The sequence below is a fragment of the Phodopus roborovskii genome, unplaced genomic scaffold, assembly GCF_943737965.1.
Source record: "Phodopus roborovskii unplaced genomic scaffold, PHOROB, whole genome shotgun sequence".
Lineage (NCBI taxonomy): Eukaryota > Metazoa > Chordata > Mammalia > Rodentia > Cricetidae > Phodopus > Phodopus roborovskii.
This window is the reverse complement of record NW_026126482.1, coordinates 14860313-14885281: the sequence shown is the minus strand read 5'-3', so window position 1 is coordinate 14885281 and position 24969 is coordinate 14860313. Positions and strand designations below refer to the sequence as shown.

The window sequence follows — 24969 nt, the reverse complement described above, 5'->3', positions numbered from 1 at the left end:
GTCAGATGAAATCTTCCTTTTTAGTTTAAAATAAACATCCAACCCTATTGTTAGTTTTTACTGTGTCACTTTTTGTCATTTTTCTCATTGACATATGATCTGTTTCTAAAACACTTTCCTGTTTGCTTGTCTCACATAAATATTATGTGGCTTAGCTATTATACATTATAAAACTAGCATCGTTAAGAACTTCCTCTGATGGAATTAAATAAGGTCTGAATCAGTCCAGAAACTGTTTTAGTTGAGGGTAAGGAAGCCTCCTGACTGTCACATAGAATCAGTGATCTCGAGTGTGGCATTCGGGAAGAGGAAGGTAAAAATTGGGCGATGGAATACCACTTGGGGTCCAGATGATGCCTACCCCCAGTCAATTTGGGCCCTGCCCAAAGTTGAAGCAGCATTACCCTCCACACACAGTGACCAGTGACAAAGTCAAAGCAATGAGCTCTGTTTTCTAGTGACTGTTGCTAGGGACTTTCTTTCAACTCTGAATTTATTCACAATGCCTTTGATCTTCAGGGGAGCTTTTTGTGTGGTCCAGTAGCAAATGAACAAATCTAACTTACTGCATTGCTGACGTCCAGTCATATAAAACTATAGCAAAATGCATGCATCATGGAATTGGCCCTATTTTTCTCACAAGGTTTGCTAAGGAACTTTTCTTTAAGGTACCAGATGAAAACACATTTTTTTTTTTCTCAATTTGGTAAAAGAAAGTTTGAAGGGAATCGTTTTTCAGAACAAATTGAATTTATCATACTGAATTAGGTATGCAGAAAACTAAACTTGATTATTTTGTGGTCTTTAATTCATTTTGTTAACTTGGTCTGATTGTGAAATAAACAGATTGAGACTACTTTTGAGCTACATAATTATATTTTGTATGTTCTCTTAAAATATTTTGTAATTACTAAATGCATTTCTATTTACATCACCTTACTGTAGTTTTCTCAAAGCAGGCTTTGTTTTGTTCATGGCAAGATTTTTTTTATTTAAGTGTATTTTGTAACAAAATTATATATATTGTTGATATATGCATAATGTATATAACAGTGCACATATAGGAGCTTAACAGTTTAATGCTGGAATTACCAAGGCTAAGGGTAGGGGCCCATATGAACTTTTTTAATTTCTAAGAGGCTGATCTGAAATCGTTCTATTTCTCATTTGTAATTTGGTGGCATCAGCATAGTTATATATGGCCATATATAGTTATATATGTAACTAATATTTTTTAGAATTCTGGTTTATAAGAGCAGTTAGCTTTTCCTCCCTCTGACTTTGAAATATAATTTTAAAATGTTTAATGTGAAGTGTCTCTTGTTATTATGAATCATTATTGTTTGAAATATAATTTTAAAATGTTTAATGTGAAGTGTCTCTTGTTATTATGAATCATTGTTGTTTACTAGGAAACCCTTGGCTCATTCTGCTATCCAAAGTGGAAACGGGATTCTAGTCACAAGTAATGTCCTAAGACCGTCCCTTATTGCCATTGTCCAATATGTCAGTGTGGTATAAGGGAAGAGAATTTGGCCAGTAGAGAAGTTTGTATCATTCAGAGGGTACCATTTCTCTCTCTCTTTTAACCCCTTCTTTTCTTTTCTCTTTTTCTTTTCCCCCAAGAGACAGGGTTTCTCTGTAGCTTTGGAGCCTGTCCTGGAACTCACTCTCTAGACTGCTGGCCTCGAACTCACAGATATCTGCCTGCCTCTGCCTCCCGAGTGCTGGGATTAAAGGTGTGAGCCACCACTGCCCAGCCAGAGTGTACCATTTCTACATACAAAGTTTGCATAATTACTGAGGTGATGTCTACTTGACCTTAGTTCTTAAAGATCCAAAGCTACAGATAGGGTCTTTTGAAAGTTTCTTTTTCAGGGAGTGTAGAAAAGGGAAGAGCTTCTTCCATACCTGTACACAATGTGAGAACACCAAATAGCAAAACTTGGTTAGTGACTGCTGACCAAGGAGTGGAGGCAACCAGCAGGTGCCTAGCCGTGGTAAGAGGAGTGAGATGCTTTGCAAATTGCTACATGTGTTAGTTATTGCATGAACAAGCTGAGGCAATGGTTTCTGGACTACTGGGACAGAGGCTATAGAGGCAAAGTCAGAGAAAGACATCAGAAAGGGCTGGTGATACAGGACCCCTGGCTGACCGAAATCTCATCCCTCTCCAATGTCTCTGATTTCAGATTGCCTGTCTGGTGCCCGTGGCCGAGTATCAACTTTACCAGCGGTTAAAGTTTGAACGAGGTACATATTTTTGTGTTTATAATGGTGGCGAACATGGTTTTTACACAGATCATCTTCATAGGGGTTCGAATGCAAGAGTAAAGCACCTGTGGGCTGTCAGAGGAACCACAAGGAGTTTACAAAAGGTGTAAAATAGTAATTGCCACATGCAATTTCAACTCTCCCAGCTGCAGCCAGGGGAGAAAAAAAGCAAACAAAAGAATGCAGACTAGCAGGAAACGCACTTTTCATTAGGTTGGTTACTTTGTATTTTGAATTTGGGCTGTGTCCAGAAAGGTATTGAGAAAGTAAGATGGTTTCATAATAATAACACTAAGGAAAATAACTCTGGAAATAGAGTTTTATCACCATTTTTCTCACGCTTGAAGATCATCTTAAAACATGAACCAGCTGAAACATTGTTATTTGTCCTCATGATAAAGTATCCATAGCCCATCTTTTTGGTACTACTTTTGTGGTCATGGTGACACCTAAAAATCTGGATGTGTCTTACTCTAATAACATTTACAAAGTGCTGGGCTGATACCTTCTTACTTTAGCCATGGAACAATTTTCATAGCCTTTCTCCTTACACAGCCTGTCTATCTGTAGGGTGTGTGTTTTTATTCCTGTTGTCTCTGACAGATCCTTTGAAGGAGTCCATTCCCTCCTGCCTCCCTTAAACCAGTCTATCTTTTTAGTATTTGAAAAGTTGGAGGAAGATGTTTCCTGCATAGGCTTAGTATAGTCTCACTGAGTAGAGTCCCAACCATAATCTAGTATGAACAAAACTTCTGAGAGCCAACATCTTGGTCTGGGACTGTCACTTTCTACAGCTGTAGTCTTTCTTGGTCCTATGGTCTGTGACCTCTGGGCTATTTTGTTCTGTCATGGGTGGATTGCCCAGTTAAACTCATAAGGCTGATATATCAAGCTGATATCAAGAGATATCTTGAGGCCTACATACTAGCATTTCCTCTCTCTACCGCCGTCCTCCCTAACAACTGTACTACCTAGCCCTCAGCAGCAGGCTTACTGCTTATAATTAACACACAGGGGGTATAATAACATTAGACAAGTGCTAATGGCTTCCAAAGTTAAAACTTTCTGTGGTTCTCAATGATGAATATTAATATCCGTAAGTCATGTCCTATGACTGTTGCCTTGTCTTGTTGTTCAAAATATCAGTAGTTATTGGTAATAAGAACAGAACACCTTTACGCTACACTCTATTCTTCTGGTGTCCACTTTCCCTAAATGAGATCATCTTAACAGCCCTTAGGGAACATCTTCATATTGCTGTAGGTGTAATGACTGGCATATTGTTAAAGGAAACAGAATAGTTTTTAGTTAGCTGGATAAATAGGTCTTTGCATCCACGTGGGGGGTTAGTAACCTTAAGAGTGAGGTACGCATGGGAAAAATCAACAGACATATTCGTGTTCTTTCCCCAGGTGGTGGTTTGCTTTGTGGGACTTTTTGAGTCCCCTGGTGTTCACCTTTTCTTATGATTGGCTTACACCTTCTTGACACATGTGTTCTGCCTAATTACAAAAAATTAGACAGGCTTTGCAACCCGGGTATCTTTTGTAGATGGTGTTGCCTGTCTCCACTTTCATCTGTGATCAGTCAATTAAATAGTTTTATTATACATACAATTTATTTTTCTCTACCTACAAAGTCTGGGTAGGTGTTCTACTGTAGGACAAGCTCAAGAAATTGAGTTTTTTCTATAAAAAAAGCTTTAATTCTATAATGTTTTACAGTTCTGGACACTTCTTCAAGCATGGGTCCAGCCTTTTGGACAATGATGATCTGCTGTATTTTTCCACAACCTTTTTGACAGACTCACTTTCTCTTCAGCTTCATGTTTCCTGTTCTTCAACAGCTGCTTCTCCCAGGAGAGTACAACTACATCTTTTACTAAGGTTTCCCATCCTTAGTTTCCTAGGTTCTAGAGTGTCATTTAGAAACTTGACAATCTGTGCAAATTCTATCCAACACATCATATCCATCTCCTTTAGTATAGGTTCCCCTTATTCTAGGTATGAATCCTACTTTCTCTAACCATCTTCCAAGATATCATGACTCACTGTGGTAGGATGTCTTACGTGGCCACATTAGAGAAGAGTCCTGTGGAGGTAGCAGCAATTAACATTGATTTAATACTGTGATTTCTTTTGATAGCCAGCTGTAACTTAGGAGCTCATTGAAAACTCACCAGACTTTTGTGGGTCATGTAATAGTTTTAGAACAAATGACGTTAGATGTTATTCCAAATTTAAAAATCTTTGAGTCTTTCCAGCTCTCTTGAGAGCAGTCTGTTTGATGGTGGCTACCCTATCTACATGGACCATATTGACTATGGCAGATGTTAATTGTGATTACTTTAGTTTAATGGCATTTTAACTATCTGCAGAGGACCTCTCTTCTTTGAGGTATCAAAGACAAATTAGCTTCAGCATAATTAAAAATGCATTGGGTCATAGAAATTAATACAGCTTGATTTATTTCAGCTGATAATTAAATTAAATTGGGTGTGTGGTGTTTCCCACGATAATAAAAATCCCTGTGGTATCTTTTTTGGAGTAGGCTCACAATGTCAGAGGATGACAGGAAAACCACTCTTGTTGGTTGAGAAAGTATACAACAGAATAAAACCAAATTGCTTATGGCACGTGTCAAACGCAGCTGGCTGTCATGCGGGAAAGACAAGGGCTGAAGATCCGGTTTTGTCTTATTTTCTCTTCCCCTTTCACGCCTCCCCCAATGCTAAGTTTGACTGGGTTCAGGTTTTTGAAAACTGAGAATAGTCATGTGGGTCAGATATAGTTCTTCCATCTCATGGCAGTCTTCATTTCCCAGGCTGTTTTGATTTCCTAACAATTCTGGGAATACAGAAGTAGAGAAGTTTGAAATAGCATTTCTTACTTTGTACGGCTGCATGAAAGAGCAGTCTTAAGATAAATAGCCATGGGTCTTTTCTTCAGTCACCAGATCTCCTTTGCAGAAGTAAATTGAAGTTCAAAGTCTGTGAATTTGCCTCTCTGATGAAGTATGGCACAATTCATCACTTTTAAATCATGTTCATGTACATTATGTCATGCTCACCATAAACTTTCGAGGTCACCATTGGGGTGGACTGCTTTTGTCTAAATTCTTTTTTTTTTGTCTTTTCTGATTTTAATTTAGTAACAATCATTTTACATATCAATCCTCCTCCTGTCCCCCCTTCCACTCCCTCCCTTGTCTAAATTATTTTCTTTTTTTAATGTTTTTTTTCAAGACAGGGTTTCTCTGTGTAACAGTCCTAGAACTCACTCTGTAGACCAAGCTGGCCTTGAACTCACTTGAGATCCACATGCCTCTGCCTCCCAAGTTCTGGGATTAAAGGCGTTCACCCCCACCATCCGGCTTGTCTAAATTCTTATATCTAGGTTTATGAACTTAAAAAAATTTACTCATTCATGATTTCATAATTTATATAATGGACTTTGATCAAATCCCCCATTGTTCTCTCTTAACTATTTCTCCACTGAAATCCCCCCACTTCTATCCTATTTGCATGTCTTTTAAATTTGCATATTTATTATTATTATCATGTTGTATGTGCATGATGTAAGGGGGAGAGACATGCATGCCAAGGCATGTATGGAAGTCAGAGGAAAACTTGGTGGAGTTGGTCTCTCCTTGGAGTCTTTCAACTTTGTGGAGTTATCTGTGGGTTCCAGGGATTAAAATCAGGTAATCCATCAGGCCCATGCTGCAAAGCAAGTGGCTTCACCTGATGAACAATCTTGCATGTGGATTTAAGTCTGAAGGAGGATTGATGTAGGAGAGGAATGGGTACAATTACACATATGAAATCCTTGAGACTATGAGCAGTAGAGCGCACTACAGGATGCTGGGTGGATGGATCGATATGCACATAGAGCCTGCAGGAATGGAAGGCTGACTCTACAATGTGTTACTTATCCTGAGTTGCCAGAGGTAGGCTCAGCCATGGTGCACACAGCCTTGCAGACTGATGCGCACAGCTGTTTCTTCTATATGCTCTTTCCTCACAGGTGAAAGGTGAGGATGGAAGGGGGGAAGTAGGGCACCTCAGATTGGAAGAAGCCAAGGGAGGGGATTCATGTAAAGTGTCTTTGGGAATATTGCAGATGGGTCTTGCAGTCTCACACATGTGTAATTCACCTACATGATGAGAGAGCCCACCTTGTGGTGGTTGCCTTGTTTTTTCGGTTATCAATAACCTAGAATAAGAGATGCATCTTATGATCAGCGTCAGATCTTGTGGTTCTTGGATTAAAATATATATATATATATATTTTAAATTTGCTTCTGTGCTGAATATGTATACCTCCCTACTTTTCATTATTCCCTAAATAATATAAAAATTATCCATATAGCATCTACATTGTTGTCAGTGTTTTAAGGGAGCTGGGGATGATTGAAAGCATGTAAATACTGTGCCATTTTATGTAAAGGACTCAAGCCCCTTAGGGTTCTGGTATCTGTACCTGGAATGCATGTACTCATTTATGCACATATGCACTTAAAACTCATTAAATTGTTTTCTCAATCCCTTATGTGAAAAAAACGTCACAATAAGAAACACATATTTGTAGGTTTTCTTTCAAAGAACTCCGTGTTATTCAAAATCAAGAATGGGGAGAGGGGATGCCTGAAGAATTTGACTTTGGACTGTGGAGAGCATGCTGTGTGCAGTCAGTGTGTTTAGTGTGTTATGGGAGAGGGATGTTAATCTTCACCATCTCATTTCAAAGCCAGAAAGTGTTGGGTTAAACAGTTGCTTTTTCTAAGTCGCGTTTGGCTCCCTAGCTGACTTCAGTCACCTTCTACCCTGGGCTGCCTTCTGTCTTTGTAAAGTGTGGCTGATGAGTTCTTGGGTGGGTAAACCTTTACATATACATCATCTGGGCGAATTAAGAAGCAGATCAAAACCACCTGCAGTTTAGCAGCTTTGTTCGTGACTCCAATCAAAAGGGCTTAAATATGATTATTAAAAATGTATAGTTATAAATAACTATGAAAGCAGGACTACTCTAAAAAATTACCTCTAGTAATTCTGTTTTTAAAATTTTTTGGTTTTTGAGACAGGGTTTCTCTGTGTAGCTTTGGACCCTGTTCTGGATCTTGTTCTGTAGGCCAGGCTGGCCTTGAACTCACAGAGATCTGCCAGCCTCTGCCTCCTGAGTGCTGGCCACCACCACCCGGCTAGTAATTCTAACCAAATTAGTAATAGCCCATAGGAAGAAATGTGCTTCCACGCCACGGGGCCTTTGCCCTGAGAAACTGGATTGTAGAGAGAGGGGCTTCCTTTCTACTTAAATAGCCATTGTGCTTCCTTCCCACAGGCACAAGACACTGCCTTCTTTTCATTCAGAAATGTTTTTCCTGTGCATCTGTAGAAGTCTTGGGCATGGCTGTTAGATTGCAAGAGAGAAAACTCCCTTAGTCCCGTTTCTGTGTTCCTGAGCCATTTCCTCTCTTGGATGGTCCACTCCTCCCTAACCCCACTTTCCTTAGCTCCCGATCTTAACACAGAAGTAGAAGTGGGAAGACTTTCAGGAGTGTGACTCACTTTGTCTCTTTCTACCAGATTATTCATTAATGTGACTTTTGATGTTTAGAGAGATGGTAAGCAGAGTAAACTACCAGGACAGTACTTAGAGGCCTCTTAGGACCTGTTCAAGTATCTGTGTGGAAACAGTGTCCCTCCAAGTAGACCTCTTAGGCACAAATGATGCTATCTTGTTCCTTAGGTGCCCTGCTGTGTGGACCGACAACCCCCTCATGTCACCCAAGTAGTCATGCTGAGTCGTAGATAGGGACTCTACAATTCAGGGAATCTCATCTGTCTTTTTTTTTTTTTTTTTTTTTTTTTTTTCTGACCCCGTGTGTAGAGGAGGAAAGATCTTGGATAGTTGAGGTCAACCAGAGTGCAGAGTGTACCCCTCTGATTGACCGCAGGAGAGGTACTTGAAATCCTCTTGGGGGTTCCAAAAGCACCTGCCTTTGACATACTTCCATCCTAAATGGTAGAAACAGCGTGTACTCCAGGGTAGGGAACTCACTACTTTACTGAGGTTGAAGAGCCAAGGAGGGGGTACAGCAGGCAATTGATGAATGCCAAGTTGAGCATATAAAAACAAATGCCATCGGAAAGGTGTGTACCCATGTGGGTTTTATTACAGGTGTATGTGTCTGTCTGTATCAAGGATGATCAGGCGGTTCCAGCGTCTCTTCCTTTTATGCTATACAAGTTCTGCTCTCCATTTTCCTACTCGGTGCTCCATGGTTTTCTGTGCTGAATGACATAGCTGTTGTGTATTGATGTGTTTACCTCAGCTTGGCGTCTGTTCTGTGACCCTCTAGCTGGGAATGCTTGCCACTTTGAAGGTGCGAATACTTTTGCCATGGCTGATTTCAATCTGTCAGTATGGTACCACTCACCTTGGATCTAGGGAGAGAGGCATTTGGCTTGTGAGTTGCCAGGGCCCATCAGGGTGTGTCCTGTCACCACAGATGTTTCCTTTAAGTACAGAAGCTTAATTCTAACATCTGGATAGAGACTTCTCCCCTTTTGTCTCCACATGTAGCCTGGCTGCATCCTTGCCACCTAAGGGACTTCTTTTTCAAAAGTCTGTGTTTATATAGTGCATTTGCCCTTTCTGGCTTAATCTTCTCATGTTTCATCTCAGCATGTGTTATCTGCTTTGTCTGTGATTAGAAGAAACCACTTTTGCCTTCTGATGTTAGGCTTAATTAAAGCAGGAGATTTTATTATGAATATGTGGACAAGAAAGAAAGCTTAAAGGGCTTTCTGTAAGTAGCTATTAAGTGCCCTTATCTCCATCCCCAAGAACTGCTCATAGGTGTTTATTAATAATTTCATTTTTATTGTCTTGGGAGATTCACTCCCAACCATTTGCATTGCTAGTGTTTTTGTTTCTTAGGTGTTACATTGTTTTAAATATCTCTGTCTTCCCATACAATGATCTTCATACTGTTAGATTTCTTGGCACAGAAATGTTTGTTTTTGCATTTCATATGCCCAAGTTCCTAACAAGTACTTGAAATCAGTCATTTGTTGAATTAAGAGTGAGAAATAGACATGCCTGATATTCAGTCTTTTAATAAAATGAGAGTTGAGCCTCAGTTATGACATAAAAAAGTAGAATGCAAGCAAAGTCTTGGAGTAGGGCATGGGCAGCATCCAGGGATGCTAGTCAAGAGTGTGGACAGCTTTGAGGGATGCTAGTCAAGAGCAGTATTAGTGGCACAGGAGAAAGGAGAGTAGTTGCCAGAAAGGGAGAAGACAGAGCCCAAACCATTGGACATGGGAGGTGAGATGTCAGCTAGAAGACAATCCAGGGACACTTGGGAGTATACCCAGAAGGATTTTGCTGGTGACTTGGGGGTGGGCAGTTTATCAAGGTGCTTTCAGCAAGCCCTTTACTTCAGAACATTTGGGAAGATACCGTAGGTAGGATGACATAGGAAGTAAAATGGGTTATCAAGAACAGAGTTCTGGAAGGTATAACAACTGGTCTTTATACCAGGAAAAATGACTGCTGCCCTTGTGAATGACACCTCCCTCCTGATTGCTGGGGTTACAAGTGTGAGCCACTATGCCAGGCTTCAGGAAACAGCTTTAAAAAAAAAAATTTAAAAATTACACAAGTGGTATTTGTGCCTTAAAAAAAATCACATGGGCCAGTGAGATGGCTCAGTAGGTAAAGGATTTCCCACTGTGCCTGGAGACCTGTGTTCAATCCCTGGGTCTCACATGGCACAAGTGGTCCTCTGACATCACGCACACATGACACATGTAATGTGTCATGTACACAATTACGGAACACAATAAATAAATGTGATTTTTAAAATTCACATTCCCAATAAAGAGAACATCTGTGCCTTTTCCTCCAACCATTGACCTTTCTCTCAGGGAAAGCTGTTACCTTCAAGAGTATTCTGGAAGCAGCTGAAATACATCTCTATATACATAGTTTCATAAATATCACTCATTTGTACTATTTTCTAACCTGGTCTTTTCATTAACACATCTAATATTATTTTCTAAATTTTTCCTATATTTTTAAAAAATATATACAATGCTCAACTACACAAATATATTATTTTTCTGGTCATCTATATAAAATTGGTTTATTTCTGACAGAATGTATTAACTTTTTGAAAAGTACATGAATTTGTGTTATGGTGCACAAGGCTTCTACAGAATAATATGGGTTTTTGTTTCTATTTATTTGTATAATTTCTATGTGCTGTACATATAGATAAAACTATGGATATAGGAAAAACTTCCAAGGTCATCTCAGACATGAGTTCTCTCAGTAAAATCTGCCCTGTCGGGGAAACAGCCCTATAGTATGATTTAAAGTAGCCTTTTAAGTTAATGTGCTTTCAGTTACAAGAAATGGAATGTCTTAAAATGGCTTGAACAACAAGGAAATCTTCCTAGTTTATATACAGAAGTCCTTAGGTGGGCAGTGATGGCTTTGATTGATTTAACAGCTCAGATTTCTTAAATAAGCTCTTCCTCAGAATCCCCAGATGCTCATGCTTGTCCCAATGTCGTAACTTCACATACCTGTGGCCAGAGGCAGGCTGATGAATGGTACTGGGGACCAGGTCTTGTCCTAGAAGCCCTGTGATAGGTCTCATTTTACCTTCGCATTGGTTGGAAACACATCACATGTCTGGCCTTTGCTGCCAGAAGTGTGGGAGTACAACTCTAGAATACCCAGACTGTCCTGGCAGTCAGGTGTTTCTGTAAGATGCAAGGGGACTGAAAGAGTTATCTGGGAGAATTGGCTAGAGAGGTCAGTTTTGTTTTTAGGTAGAGCTGGAAATTCATCTCCTGATATGTACCGTTGGTTGTCGTTGAGCATGGTAAGGCATCCTTGAAGAAGACTGGGGTATAACTCAGTGCGGGCTGCTGTCCAGCATGTATCTTATCCCCACACTAACTAACAAGTAAGCCATCCAACCCAGAAACGCCCTAACACAACTTCTAAGGGAGGAAGTACAAAACAACGACAGGCTAACATCTCGGCCACTAATGGGACCTCTCTACGACAGTGGCCCTTTAAGATTGCTGTCCTGTCATTACATTTGTCTGAAGTCACCATGGCTTTGCACTCCCCTAATGCTCCATCTCTGTGGAGAACTGGGATGCTGCCATCCTTGCCCTGCTCCCACGCTTTTCTGCCTGCTCCTCGTGTCCTATCACAATGCTGGAAAGTTCAGATTGCTGTTTTCAGTGGCTCAGATTCTTTCCTCTTGTTTGTGTTGGACCGTGGGCAGCTGCCCTGGGTTCTAAACTACTTTATAGCAGTTTAATCAGTATCTGTAATTGTTCCCTCATTTATTGTTTCTGCTTTCATTGTACCTTCTTGGATGCTTGAAAAAATACGTTGATGTTATAACTTCTCCCATTATTACAACCGATTCAATTAACCATAATGGATTGGAGTTAAGCTCAGGGGTTAAGAGAGAAATATCATGAGTAAAAAATTTGTAAAGTATATCCATTCAGAGCAAGAAAGGCTACTTACTTCTCCCCTCTACCTGCCTTATACATCTCATCACAGGGCATATTGCATGCAGAGAAATGGGATCTGTTCATGAGCAAGAAATGGGAAAACAAGAGAGACTTTAAATACTTAACCAGATGGCTAGCTATCTACCTGCCAATCTTACCCTTTCTCCTATGTGCTGCATGGATCTAGCCACTGTTATATGACTGGCTATCACTTTATAGTCTGAGAAAGTCCCTGTTTGTTTTAAGAGCCTACAGGCACTTCATAAATAGTTCCTAATTTGTTCACTGGTAAGACAGCAATCTACTTAAGTCTGACTTCCTAACTAAGCCACACTGAATGTTGTTTGATCCTAAACTATTTGAATCCTTGTTTTCCAATTCCCTGCTGTATGAAGTGTATCTCAGAGTCCAAAGTGCATATTCTTTTATGTAGATGCTCTGTACACCATCCTACACCATACTTTCCTCCAAGATGGTACCTAGCGTTTTTTGCCTTTTTTTTTTTTTTTTTTTTTTTTTCCGAGACAGGGTTTCTCTGTGTAACAGTCCTGGCTGTCCTGGAACTAGCTCTGTAGACCAGGCTGGCCTTGAACTCTCAGAGATCCACCTGCTTTTGCCTCCCAAGTGCTGGAATTAAAGGCATGTACCACTACTGCCCAGCAGGTTTTTTTTTCCATTTTGAGTGCTCAAAGGAAAATGTAGTTTTTGGTTAAAGGCCATAGCATACCTATTAATAAGGGCAGAGAGACTTGCTCTATTCCCACCTTGAGAGTGTGACAGGGATGACCTTGTGCTCTGGATGGTGGGTGGTGGGCTTGGAACCATTATGAAGACTGACCATCACAGAGATGGCCACTCTTCTACTCATACTATACCACACGTGTTGCTGTATAAAAAAGATAAATGAAGGGGAGAAAGCTTAATGCTTGGATGGGAGAAAGCCCATCACCGTTTCCTCCTTTATGTTTCAGAGGTTCACATGGACCCCCTCCGAACATGGTGCCCTGTTGCAGACTGCCAGACAGTGTGCCATATTGCTGCAGGAGACCCAGGGAAGCCTGTGGTGGTGGAGTGCCCTTCTTGCCACCTGAAATTCTGCTCATGTTGCAAGGATGCTTGGCACGGGGAGACCACCTGTAGAGAACAGTCTATTGTGCCAGAGCACGGGTAAGGGATGAAGTATCTTTGGATTAGTCCCAGTGTTCTTCTCAAACCCCACATCAGCGGCTTTGGGAAGGGTTAGAACACAGTGGCTCTTAGGCATTCACTGTAGAAATATCCTGAGCAGAAATAGTAAGGTTGTAACAGACAGCAAGCAGAACAGTGTGTCTAAAGGGGTTCTAGCTCTTTATCCTGGGGGACCTTCCAGGTCACGTTAAGTTTGTTTGAGTTCACTCCCTTTGGTTGGAGAGGCTCCTCGCTCGGTAGGTTTCAGCAGAAAGCTAGAGCTTCTCCAAAACCAAGTTTACCCATTGTTAGGAGTAGGTTTTTCCTCTGGTCTGGTCCCACTGCCATGCCAGTCCAAATTAACACACCAAGACTCTGTATTTGATATAATGCTGTTGGCCAGGTACTAGTTTCTTATTAGCTAGCTCTGTCTTATTAACCTGTTTCTATTAATCTAAGTATTTCCACGTGGTCTTATCTTACCGGAGAGAGGGGGCCGGTGGTTCTGCTCTCTCCAGTCTCTCCATGTTGACTCCTCCCTCTTACTTCCTCAAATCCTCCTTGTCTCCTAGTCCCGTCTATCTTCCTTTCCTATTGGCCAACAGTGCTTTATTCATTAACCAGTATGAGAAACATATTTACAGAATGACATCTCCCATCAACCCATCACTGGCATAGCCCATTCTTCCTGTTTACAAAATAAGAGAGATAAAGTTACCTGATTAAATGGCCAGCTCATTGGGTCTGCTGGTCCTACAGAGCACACAGACAGGTAGACTATCTTCCTAAGTGCTTATAAAATGCAGGAAGAGAGAGGCATTCCTAATGCTTTTTTGCTATGAAAGGAGGTGCCAGGCCTGAGATTTATGTTGAGAAGGATTCAATGGGTGGGTGCCTGGGTTTTTATGGCAGCAGCCGGGGGCAGAGTGAGAGACCTTGCTTGTGTTGGTTCCCAGGCTTCACTTGAGGCTAAGACTGTTCTGCACGAGCAAGAACAAAGCACCAGTGTTCCCGGCCAGTTGGCTAACTCACCCAGTGCCCTCAGACTGTGCGGAACCTGTCTTCAGGAAGAGTCACACTGCCTGGGTTTGGTGCTGTGCTCGAATATCAGACCAAGCACCGAAGAAAGAGAACTCTGACACACGGAATGCTATGTGCCATCCCCGTCAGATTTCAAGCGGTGCCTTCCATAGTAGTTAAGCACCCCTCCCCGTTAGAGTCAAGGGGTCAGAGGAGAGGGGTCACTTGAGTTCTGACACTGTTTGTAACATCTGGGTGGCTTCATATAAGACACTCAGCCTCTTATGAGTTTTTATCCCCATTGGGAAAAGTGGGTATTAAAGTTTTTATTACATTTACTCGTGTGTGTGTGTGTGTGTGTGTGTGTGTGTGTGTGTGTGTGTGTGTGCATGTGTGGACCTGTGCTATCATACCTGGAGGTCAGAGGACAACTTGTGGGAGTTGGTTTGTTTTTGTTTTATTTTTTCCCCCTTTCATTACATGTATCCCAGGGAATGAACTCAGGTCATCAGGTTTAGCAGCAAGTACCATCACCCGCTGAGCTATCCCAAAGGAGAATATTAAAGTAGAAATATTGTCTACACAATGTTATTTCCAGCACCACATCTGACCATGGGTTTGACAACATTCTGTAACTTGTGATGTCTCTGTGTGCTGGGTGGTGGTTTTGATACGCTGTCAGTAGAACAGGATGGAGTGTTCTGATTCCCTCCTCATTCAGCTTGAACCCCTTAGTCCTGTGTCCCTGTCTGCTGTGGTCACACACTGACCTATTCATCAACTTGGAGGAGGCCTTTTCCATAACAATTGGCATCTCTGTGAGCTTTGCTAACTGGATCCCACCCTCCCCTTATTGAATGAGCAGGTCGGTATACAGACTGCATCCTGTTTGAATCCAGAGTTCAGTCCTCATGGTCTAACTCCCTCCATTCACTTCTCATTCAGAGAATGTGTGATCCAGGAACGAAGTATTAATTTAGCAAAGCAATAAAGTCAGCCAGCTGTGGAAAGTGTAATTATATAATTCATTAGGAGCCAAAATAAATAAGTTCTTTCTTATTGAACTATCTGAACAACTAATAATCCATGTCTCCCATTTTACCTCCCACCATTTTCTTTGGAAGTGAGTTAAACACAGCACAGAGAATTTATTAACCATCCACTTAGCAGCCCTGGCAGTAGGGTGGATGACTGCTGACTGAACACGTTTCGTCTGTCTTGTTTTAGGGCCCTCTTTGGGACAGAGGCAGATGCCCCGATTAAGCAGTGCCCGGTTTGCCGCATTTACATTGAGCGCAATGAAGGCTGCGCCCAGATGATGTGCAAAAACTGCAAACACACGTTTTGTTGGTACTGTCTGCAGAACCTGGACGTAAGTTCTCCTCAGGAGAGGCCTCTCATTTGCCTTTTGCTGTGCCCGTGCAAGAGCCAGAGCCCTACAGTCCTTCCCTGTAACTGTGGAGCCTCTTATCCTCCTGCAAAAGGATTTGTTTTTCTCAGTGAGATTTCTTGAGCCTGATGCCTTCTGTTTGTCCTTCTCTACTTTCCTGTCTGTCTTCTTCCTTTCCTTCTTCCCTCCTCCTTCCTTTTACTTCTCGCATCCTCGTTCCCAGTCGTTGTGCATGCTAGGCAAGCACTGTGTGACCGAGTCACATCCCCAGCCCCATTGCCGCTTCGGACACCATGAAGCCTCTTTGTATAACCTTAGATAAGCCACTCTAGCTTTCAAGACATCCTTTGTTTAAAGGCATTTTATGCTTTGGAGGAAATTGTGCCTATCATGTAAATGTCATGTGAATAGTGCATTTGTTTCATATTGCTGTTGTAATAAATGATCGCAAGCTTTGCAGCTTAAAACAACACAGAATTATGCCTGTACATTAGCAGTCTAATATGTGTCTCACTGGAGGATGGTACTGACAAGGCTGCATCGATGTCTGCAGACTCTAGCTGGGAATCCAGTTCTTCGCTCTTCTGTCTTCTAGAGATAGGATTTTCTTGCATTGCTAGACTTGATCCCATTTCTCTATCTCCAAAGGCAGCAACATTGACTCTCTCTGACCCCCCTTCATGGCTCTCATTCCCACTGATCACAGGGAGGAAGGATTTCCTCTCCCATGAAATGAGATTGAACACATTTGTATCACAAAGGATATTGTACCCCCAGGCCAAGGTCCTTCATGCAGTTACACATGCAGACGTGGTCACTGGAGACGCAGCCAAGAGCACCTTGGAGAGGCATTTTGCCTCCTGCAATTGGAAAAGCTGCTGTCTCCTGCCCCTGTGTCTTGTATGACAGGAAGTACTGCTGCCTTGCCACTTGCTAGATCCTGGGACTTGTCTGATCGTTTCTCCTTCACTGCCCAATAGCACATCTTCTCAGTCAGCTGCGTTTCCGGTTAGTCCTGTGTCAAGGGGAACAGAGACCTCAGCTGTGGGAAGGGGTAGCTGAGAAGGGTGGACTTCATCCCAGTCTTTTAGAGTTTGAGGTAGTGCAAACTGTTTATGAATATTCCTGTCAGGGCAATTTGAATCAAGAATGGGGTCCATATGGGGTCAGACCTCAGTTAGGGTTACTATTGCTATGATGAAACACCATGACCAAAGAAATTTTTGGAGGAAAGGGTTTATTTGGTTTATTCTTCCACAGAACAGTCCATACATCAAAGGAAGTCAGGACAGGAACTCAAGCAGGGCAGGGACCTGGAGGCAGGAGCTGTCGCAGAAGCCATGGAGGGATGCCACTTACTGACTTGATCCTTATGGCTTGTACAGTCTGCTTTCATAAAGAGCCTGGAACAACCAGGCCAAGAGAGGAAATACCCACAATGGGCTGGGCCCTCCCCCTGTCAATCACTAATTAAGAAAATGCCCCACAGGCATGCCTACAGCCCAATCTTGTAGAGACATTTTGTCAGCTGGGTCTCCCTCCTCTGTTGACATAAGACAGTATCAATGACATAAGACGTTGCACACATACACTGGTGTCCCTTCATTGGCCCTGGGTTTTGCTGTACAGTCGGGTCTCCTTCAACTAGCTGCTTGTTCGGTGCTGAAGTACCAAGCAGCTCGGGGACGAGGGTGTCATTAATGGAATGCCCACTGGCACTTCAGCTGAAAGTTAGGTAAGCTGTTGAGGGGTGAGGAAACGTCTCTGTGAGCCTGGTCTCTTTAAAGGAAGTGCATTAGATTGAAGAGCTTCAGGCGCATGTGAAAGGAATTTAAACAGCTCACAAATGGTTTCCACCTTGAATAACTTGGCTTCAACAGGGTCTTTTAGATTTACACATTCAAAAGAGATCCTAGGGCTTTCTCCTTGGTGACCCCAGGCCAGAAGCTGGGTTTCTATCCACCAGGCAGTTGAGTTCCTGTGCTTCTCTTCCAGAGGCAAGAACGCAAGGGCCTCAATGTGTGCACCAGACCTCCATCCTTTGGCTGGAGTATGTCTGGGGGATGGTGTGGTGGAGAACACTCTGTTCAGACGCTTGTGTTGTGTGGGCCCTCGAGACGAAATGGGACAGATGTTAAATGTCTGAACACATGCACTTCAGTTGTTAAAACATGCTTTTCTGTCACTGTGCTTTGTGACCTCGTTTTTCTCTGTTTCAGATGAGGGCACTGGCGGGTGGTAAAGACGCTTTTCTGCCGGGCAGTACTCTGTGCCACTCGGTGGGTGTTGATGTGTTTGGGGGAAAGTTGAAGACCTGTCTGTCACAAAGGAGGCTTTTCTAAATCCCAAGTCGGAGACACAGGGGCTCTGTGTGCTGGACATAGAGTTTGCTCCTTCTTCATCTCCATCCACACCACGGCAGAGGCTGAGATGGCACATCACAGACTTGTCACCTTCCATTCTCTTTTCTCTTTCGTGTGACCTCAACTCCTACTCCTTTACTGTTTGGAGAGGAGCCAGCCACCTCAAACTGATGGTCTGTTCTCTCTATTCAGAAGCCAAGCTTCCCGAGAGCCCAGTCACCTCTTGCTGCTGACATCTGCCTTCCCCCAGTCAGCGCCGCAAGACATGCATATGGCCATGCAGCCACACCCTGACTATTCTTTCCAAGGTTTTGCATGATTCCTTTCTTACTGCTAAAGTTCAACATGCTTAGCGTTCCCAGGTTCTCTGCTGCATTTGACATCTTGGCCAGCTGCCATCTCTTTTGCCCTTGCCTCTCCAGCTGTACCTCAGTTTCCTTTCCAGACTCCTCACCTATTCATGAACACATTTACTTCTCAGTCAGTCCGCTGCCCTTCAAGATAACCTCCTTGAGTTCTGTGATTCCCCCCCGCCCCAAGTTTTTTGTATAGTATAAAGTAATGGGCTGCCTTTGGATGTTTTGCTTGGATGTCAAGTTCAGCATGTCCAAACTGTAGTTCACCTTACCCTCCCCCCACAAATCCATCTCTGAATTATTTCTCTGTTTCCCGGCTTCCTCATTCTGCTCATTACTTTCTTAGTATCCCATGACTGGCTTCCCTTCCTCATCAGCTGTTAGTTGGTGGCATTGCTCACATCAGGTATGCTCCTGGTTTATGGTTCTCATGTTCTGGTTCTGCTAGAGCTTGCTGGCAGTTACATGTCGGAGATGGTCGATCGGGTCGTTCCTTTTCCTGTTGCCTCCTCCAAGAGTTCATTATGATTTGTCTCCTTGGTGATTTGCAGAGCTGCAAGCCATGCTGAAGAGGATGGGCTTGGGATTCCTAGAGAAAGTCATTCATAGCATTAGGCGACCTGTGCACTTTATATCCACCTCTCAACCCCACATTGTGTGTTTACTGAAACTACTCTTTTTGTGTTTCAGAATGACATATTCCTCAGGCATTATGACAAAGGGCCGTGCAGGAATAAGCTGGGCCACTCGAGAGCATCGGTAATGTGGAACCGAACACAGGTACCCTCCCTCCTCTTTAAGGAAACAGGAGATGCATTGGACTTCGGGTGGCTTCCTGACTTTCTCATGCTCTCCCGGGAGGGTCTGGTACAAGGAGAGAGAGAACAAGGGGGCAGAGAGGCAGCCAAGAACAGAGCACTAGAGTGTCCAGCCAAGTGATTACCCATGTTCTTTGCTCTTGCAAAACATGGGAGGAGTTTCCTCCAAGCCATTAGAGAACACCAGCCATCAAAGGAGAGTTCTCCAATACTATGGGCTCCTGCCGGGCCTCGGATCCCTCTGTACATGTCATTGTGTGTTTATGTGGCAGGTTCAAAGGGAGTTGTGGTTTGTCTTTTAATAGTGTTTTGTACTTATCAAAGGCTATGCTCCCTTTGAGGAAACCAATGTTCATATCCTAATGAACATTATTAATGTCCCTGTGAGACTGTTGGGGAAGCCCTGATAGAGAACGAGCCAGTTTGGAGTTAACTGTTAAGCTTCAGTTAGCCTTTTGTTTGTTTTCATCCTCGATTTAGTCCTTTGTAGTTTGTGTCCAGTTTAGAATACTGCTATACTCAGGCAGTTTAGAACACTGCCTGAGACAGTGTCGTAGTCATTCATCTAATAGACCCTCATAGATGGGTGACTGGAACAACAAAGATGGCTTCTTGCCTCAGGTATCAATGTGGGCGGATTCTGCTGAGGGTCCTTATATTAGACACTTGTCTCAGGACTTAAAGGAGCAAGAGTTAAATTTGGCTCATGGTTTGAGGGCACACAGTCTATTATGGTGGGGGAGACATGGCAGAGTTCACACCAGTGGAACTTGAGGCTGGGACTCCTTATATCTCAGCAGAATAGGAATCGGGGAGAGGGGAATACGAGCATTCATCAGGGTTTCTTCTTTTTCATTTTTGTTATTCAATCCAATGCCCAGTTCATGGGATGGCACCACACACACATCTTCCCTCCTCAGTTAACTCTGACTGAAAGTGCCCACACAGACACATTCAGAGGTGTGTCTCTTAGATGATTCTAGACCTAGACATGTTGGCAATGAGGAGTGACACTCATATCACTCCTCCTGGTCATAGATGATGGTTTTATTGCTGTGTTCTCCCATGGCAGAGAGCTGAGAGTGGAGGACAGCCCTTGAGCTCCCTAGCATCATCAAGGCTCCAGAGTCTCAGCCAGGGCTCCCCTCTCCAAATGCCATCACACTGAGTATTAAGGTTCCAACATGGGGATTCACACGAATTCACACCATAAAGGCCATTATACTTGGGGGCATGTACACATCTAAGATGATGTAACTTCTGAAATATGTTTTTTTTTCTCCAATTTCCAGGTGGTAGGGATCCTTGTGGGATTAGGCGTTATTGCCTTGGTGACCTCACCTCTGCTACTCCTGGCCTCTCCGTGTATAATCTGCTGCGTCTGCAAGTCCTGTCGAGGCAAGAAGAAAAAGCACGACCCATCTACAACTTAGTTACCTGCAAAGAAATCTGGGTTATGTGAGACAGCGCAGAGATAAAGCCCCACTTAGCGACCTTGCCTCCTTCTCCTTGCCAAACTTTGGAAGTGCCTCTGTGTCCAGATCCTGAACTTGCCTGATAGCATTAGGTGTTGGAAAAGGCCAAGTCCCGGGTGCCAGTGTTCCTGCATATCCAGATGTAGCCCCACAGTCCAGATTGTGTCTGTGGAGCAGGCCGGGAGCTTCAGCATTGCCTGGGAGACTCTTAACACACCACCATTTTGCCATGAATAGGATCCCACCAGACTGCTCATCTTCTGTCCAAACCTAAGGAGCCTGGGTGAATATTCGGCGTAGTAATGGCATTGCTGTGTTTGGTGGCATTGCAAACTGAGCAAGATTCTACTGCCACAAGTCACACGGCAGAAGCCAGGAGTCAGAGGGGAAGGATAAGACTGTATAATGAGAAGTTCTATGAGCAATAGAGCCGGCTGCTTATCTCAGGAGTCATGCGCTGGCTGGCGTGCCTGTACTGGCTACTGCAAACACGTCTTCAGAGTTCCCACAGTGACTTGGCGGAAACGTAATAGCTCTCTCCCTGTGTAATCTCATCTTCAGGCAGGAGAAACTGCTGTTCAGAGGGAGTTGTCCCTTCCCAGGAAAAGGCTGTAACATGTAAAACAACGTGGCCTAATTTAGTGTCTGTTGTTTGGCAGATGTTATTCTTCTAAAGCAACCAGTGCACCGCTCACAGCCTGCAGCTGTGGTCTATAAAAGTGTTTTATATGGGATGTGGGTAAGCAAGCTTCAAAGCCTCGGTGGAAGACAGCAGGGTCCTTCCGTGGCTCTCAGCTCAGAAGTTGGACTGAAAAGTGTACATCAACAGTACACATTATAGTCTGTCCGTCCATCCATATAGTATCCATGTGACTCCCTCTAGCTAGGCATGCATGGAGGTGTCCAACAGATGACACAAAGTAAGATTAGAAAAAAGATCTTGTCCCTTTCTATGACTAAATGATTTATCTGTCAGGATAAAAGGTTTTTTTTTTTTTTTTTTTTTTTTGCTTAGTACACGTGTGAATTTTTGTTATAAGTTCATAACTCACCAGGAGAGTGGATTCAAAAACAAATCTTTTAGAAGAACACCTGCTGCAATTTTATGCTGTCTGTAAAGTGATAATCAGGTTATTTACATACTTTCAGACACAATTCAGGGCAGTTCTTTGCTCAGCCTAATTTAGTATCGTTCTCTTGGGAGCTGTTCAGACAATCTGAACACTTTCTGTGCCCTCAAGGAACTGATAAAATGACAGGAAATCAAATGGAACCATTTCATGTGTCTTCAGTAGTTTGGGTTTGTGTCACCTCATCGTGACTCATCCTGCCCATTAGACTATTTGGCAAATAGATTTTAAAAAGATGAACACATTTTCTCTAGTGGCAGGATTATACGGTTGCCATTAGCAATGCAGCCCGGTGCTTCCTCAGAACAGTATGTGTTCCGTGTTAACGGAGACTCCTCCTCAAGTCAGGGAGGCCATTCAGGGCCCATTCTGTTTTCCATGGCATCTTGGTGACTAGATTGTTAAGCTGCTGCTATCCTGGATATATTATCAAAGACTGATGCCTTGCACCTCTGCAGTGAGATGTATCCTAAGTGGGGATGTATATATTCAAGGACCTTTAATTCACACACATACAGTAATAGCTGATGTATATGTACAGTACATTCATTGGCTGTGTACTTTTCTAATCATCAGTTTGTATAAAATACAGAACTCTGGAAAACTTTGGAATGGCAACCACCTCAAATCATTTGAATCATTTATTAGAAATGTCTCCATATAAATTAACTCAATGTTTTCCATTGAATGTCTAAGCACTTGAAAAAAACAACAAAAAACAAAAGACAAACAAAAAACCTCTCTTCTGAAAGGGTATTTCTTATTAGTCCAAATGTAAATATACATCTATCTGAGTGGTTAACTTGCACAGATGTAGTCAACTATCTCCCTTGAGGGGAGGCACCTTTGTTACAGCTCAGAGGATGACAGGAACACAACTGAATTTGGATTTTTGTAGCAAGATTGTCAACAACAACACTAGCCACCATTGGCAAATCTGAGGCAGATTTCATGTAACCTGAAATGCTGCCATTTCAGAAATAAAGAGCTGGTAGATTTGGAGTAAAGGTGGAAAAGAATGTCTCTGCTATTTCCCTGGCAAAATGGAGGGAAATTGCCTTCCAGGGTTTTTTTTTTTTTTTTTTTTTTTTTTTTTTTTTTTTAATAAAAGCCTTAGTTTTGATTTTATTTTTTTGGCTGGGAGGGGAGTTGCTTGTCAAACTGATTTTACCTAACTGGATTTATTATTACTTTTTTTTTTTTTTAATGTTGCAAAGTGCCTGAATAACAGTGTCTTCTTCCTTATGTGACAAAATGTGTGTGAGAGGGTCTGTCCGAATCTACTCAAGAATCTGGTAGCTAGAACCCAAGTGTATGTATCTCTGGTGCACCCCAGGGCATGCCAGCTTAACTCTTGTCTTTGTTTACAAAGACACAAATGACAGCTGTGATGGGCGAGGCTGGTATTTTCACTGAGTTGTCCTCAGGAGAGTTTGCTTCCTCTAACTCTAGACTTCCTCTTTGCCCTTTAGGAAGATTCTTATAAAAAGTGTTTGGCTGTGGCAAAAATTTTCTAGTCCATTTGAAATAGATTTGGAAGCCCACCAGTTTTCACCTTCCAGAAATCTCACTGGATACAATGCTCCATCATCCAGCCCTTGCCACTTCTGGGGGTTCCCCTGTTTAGAATCTATTAGAGAAGACAGACAGGAAGCGCTAGGAAGTGTTAGACAGGAAGTGTTAGAGCCCTAGCTGTGTCAGTTCATGCCATGGGCATTTGCTCTGGATTTGAAATCTGTACTTTGAAAGTGGCCTTTGGAAAGCAAATAATTTTGTGTGAATTTCCTTGTAGTTTGCATCACAAAATAATCCTCTTCAAGTGGAAAATCCTCATTGATTTTTGGATGTACAAAACTGTTTCTTGGAAGCAAAGTTTCCTCTTTAAAATTACTCAGTAACTAAGTTTGTGCTGTTTTATCCTTCTGTGCCCAGCGCTCCTGAAGGACATCTCTCTCTGTCCACGAAGAGATGCCTTTATGTATGTGAAACTGTGTACACATGTACGGCTGTGAGAACCAGTTCACACATGCCTTAGATGAATGACATTGTGTAAAGCTATCTCAATTGATATCTACAGGCGATCACATCTCATGTTGGTCCATGATCCAGGAAGTTTTGTCATGTGCTTACTTAAATTGCTGTTGTATTATGTATATATTTTTTTTCAATTCTTTGGGAAGAAAATTAACTGTTTCAGTCTCTTTAGGCCCAATAAATGTGAGCAGGAACCCAAACGTGTTAGCCTTTGTCCTGCACAATGTTCCATCTTATTTGATAAGAACCAACTAAATCATTATGAAATCCCAGGCTTGGAATTTACAAAAACAACCAAAATGTATGCCTAGGTAATGATTCTTGCTGTTGTATTTCTTGAAGAAACCTGGGAAATGCAAGGCCATCACTCAGTGCAGACTTCATTGTGCTGTGGGGGAAACTAACATCAGTAGTACACAGGGGTCGACACCACCCAGAGAAGCAATCAGCAATAACACATTTTTAGCCATCCTAAACAACCGCATCACAAACCACTGCTTTGTGTCAAAGTAGGGTTGGGTAAAAATGAGGATTAGACTGAATGCCAAGGTCAATTCTAACATTCCAAAAACCTCTTAGAAGGATGGGTTTCTTTGTTATGAATTTAAAGAAAGGAATTACATGAAAGTATCAGCTTATGGCCATTTCCATTTGATTAGTATTCAGGGCAGGATTCCCCTAAGGTTGAGTGCCAGAAGTTGGTTAACAGCTAGGCCTTGTGTCTCTGCAGGACTGAAGACTCACTTTATTGAACTGACATCTCCTGTTTGCTAATGTTATATTCCCCTTTCAGTAATGCCCTAACATTTGCAACCAACTGACAATTTAAATTTCACTTTGTAATAACTCAGTTTGTGGGGGGAAAGCAGTAAGACCATGTAAAACATCTGGGGTTATAGTTTTTTTTAAAATTCTCTTAATCATCTCCTAGAATGCCAACATTAGTGAATTTCCAAAGTATGCTTGCTATTTTCTAAGCTTCAATTTGCATTCCCAAAGAAATATTGAATGAACCATTTCATAAAGCACTGAGTTTAATCAGTGCCCTAACCAGCAAACTTGTTGCAATGTAAATTATGCATCTAGTGAATCTGGAGAATTATGATTAGGTTTTCCTGCAATTCAATTATTTTCACTCGTTAAATAATAAATCTATTTTATCTTTGGTCCCTAAAGGGCATGTCCAAATCTAGATTATGAGAAAGAAATGTTGTTTCTTATAATTATTATAACTTTAAGGAACTACAACTTTTTATATTTTATATAAATTATTTAAAGAATTTGGGGGATATTCCCATGAGATGATCCCTATCCATTTCTCAGAGAAAGCAATGGGCTAGCAGTGTTCTTGTCAACCCAAGGGTCAGATACTGAACGGCAACCAGGGAAAGA

The 24969-nt window shown here is 42.2% G+C and overlaps 1 protein-coding gene across 1 annotated transcript in view; it reads left to right on the top strand.

Annotated features, from left to right (window-relative positions):
• Rnf144b (ring finger protein 144B) overlaps positions 1-21055 on the top strand; it is a 62198-nt gene extending 41143 nt beyond the window's left edge. The window contains exons 4-8 of the mRNA XM_051194325.1: positions 2193-2253; positions 12796-12991; positions 15239-15383; positions 18811-18900; positions 20231-21055. Coding sequence (XP_051050282.1) covers positions 2193-2253; positions 12796-12991; positions 15239-15383; positions 18811-18900; positions 20231-20371 — 633 coding nt within the window. The 3' untranslated portion in view covers positions 20372-21055. The remainder of the gene's footprint in view (positions 1-2192; positions 2254-12795; positions 12992-15238; positions 15384-18810; positions 18901-20230) is intronic.
• Positions 21056-24969: the final 3914 nt, after the last annotated feature.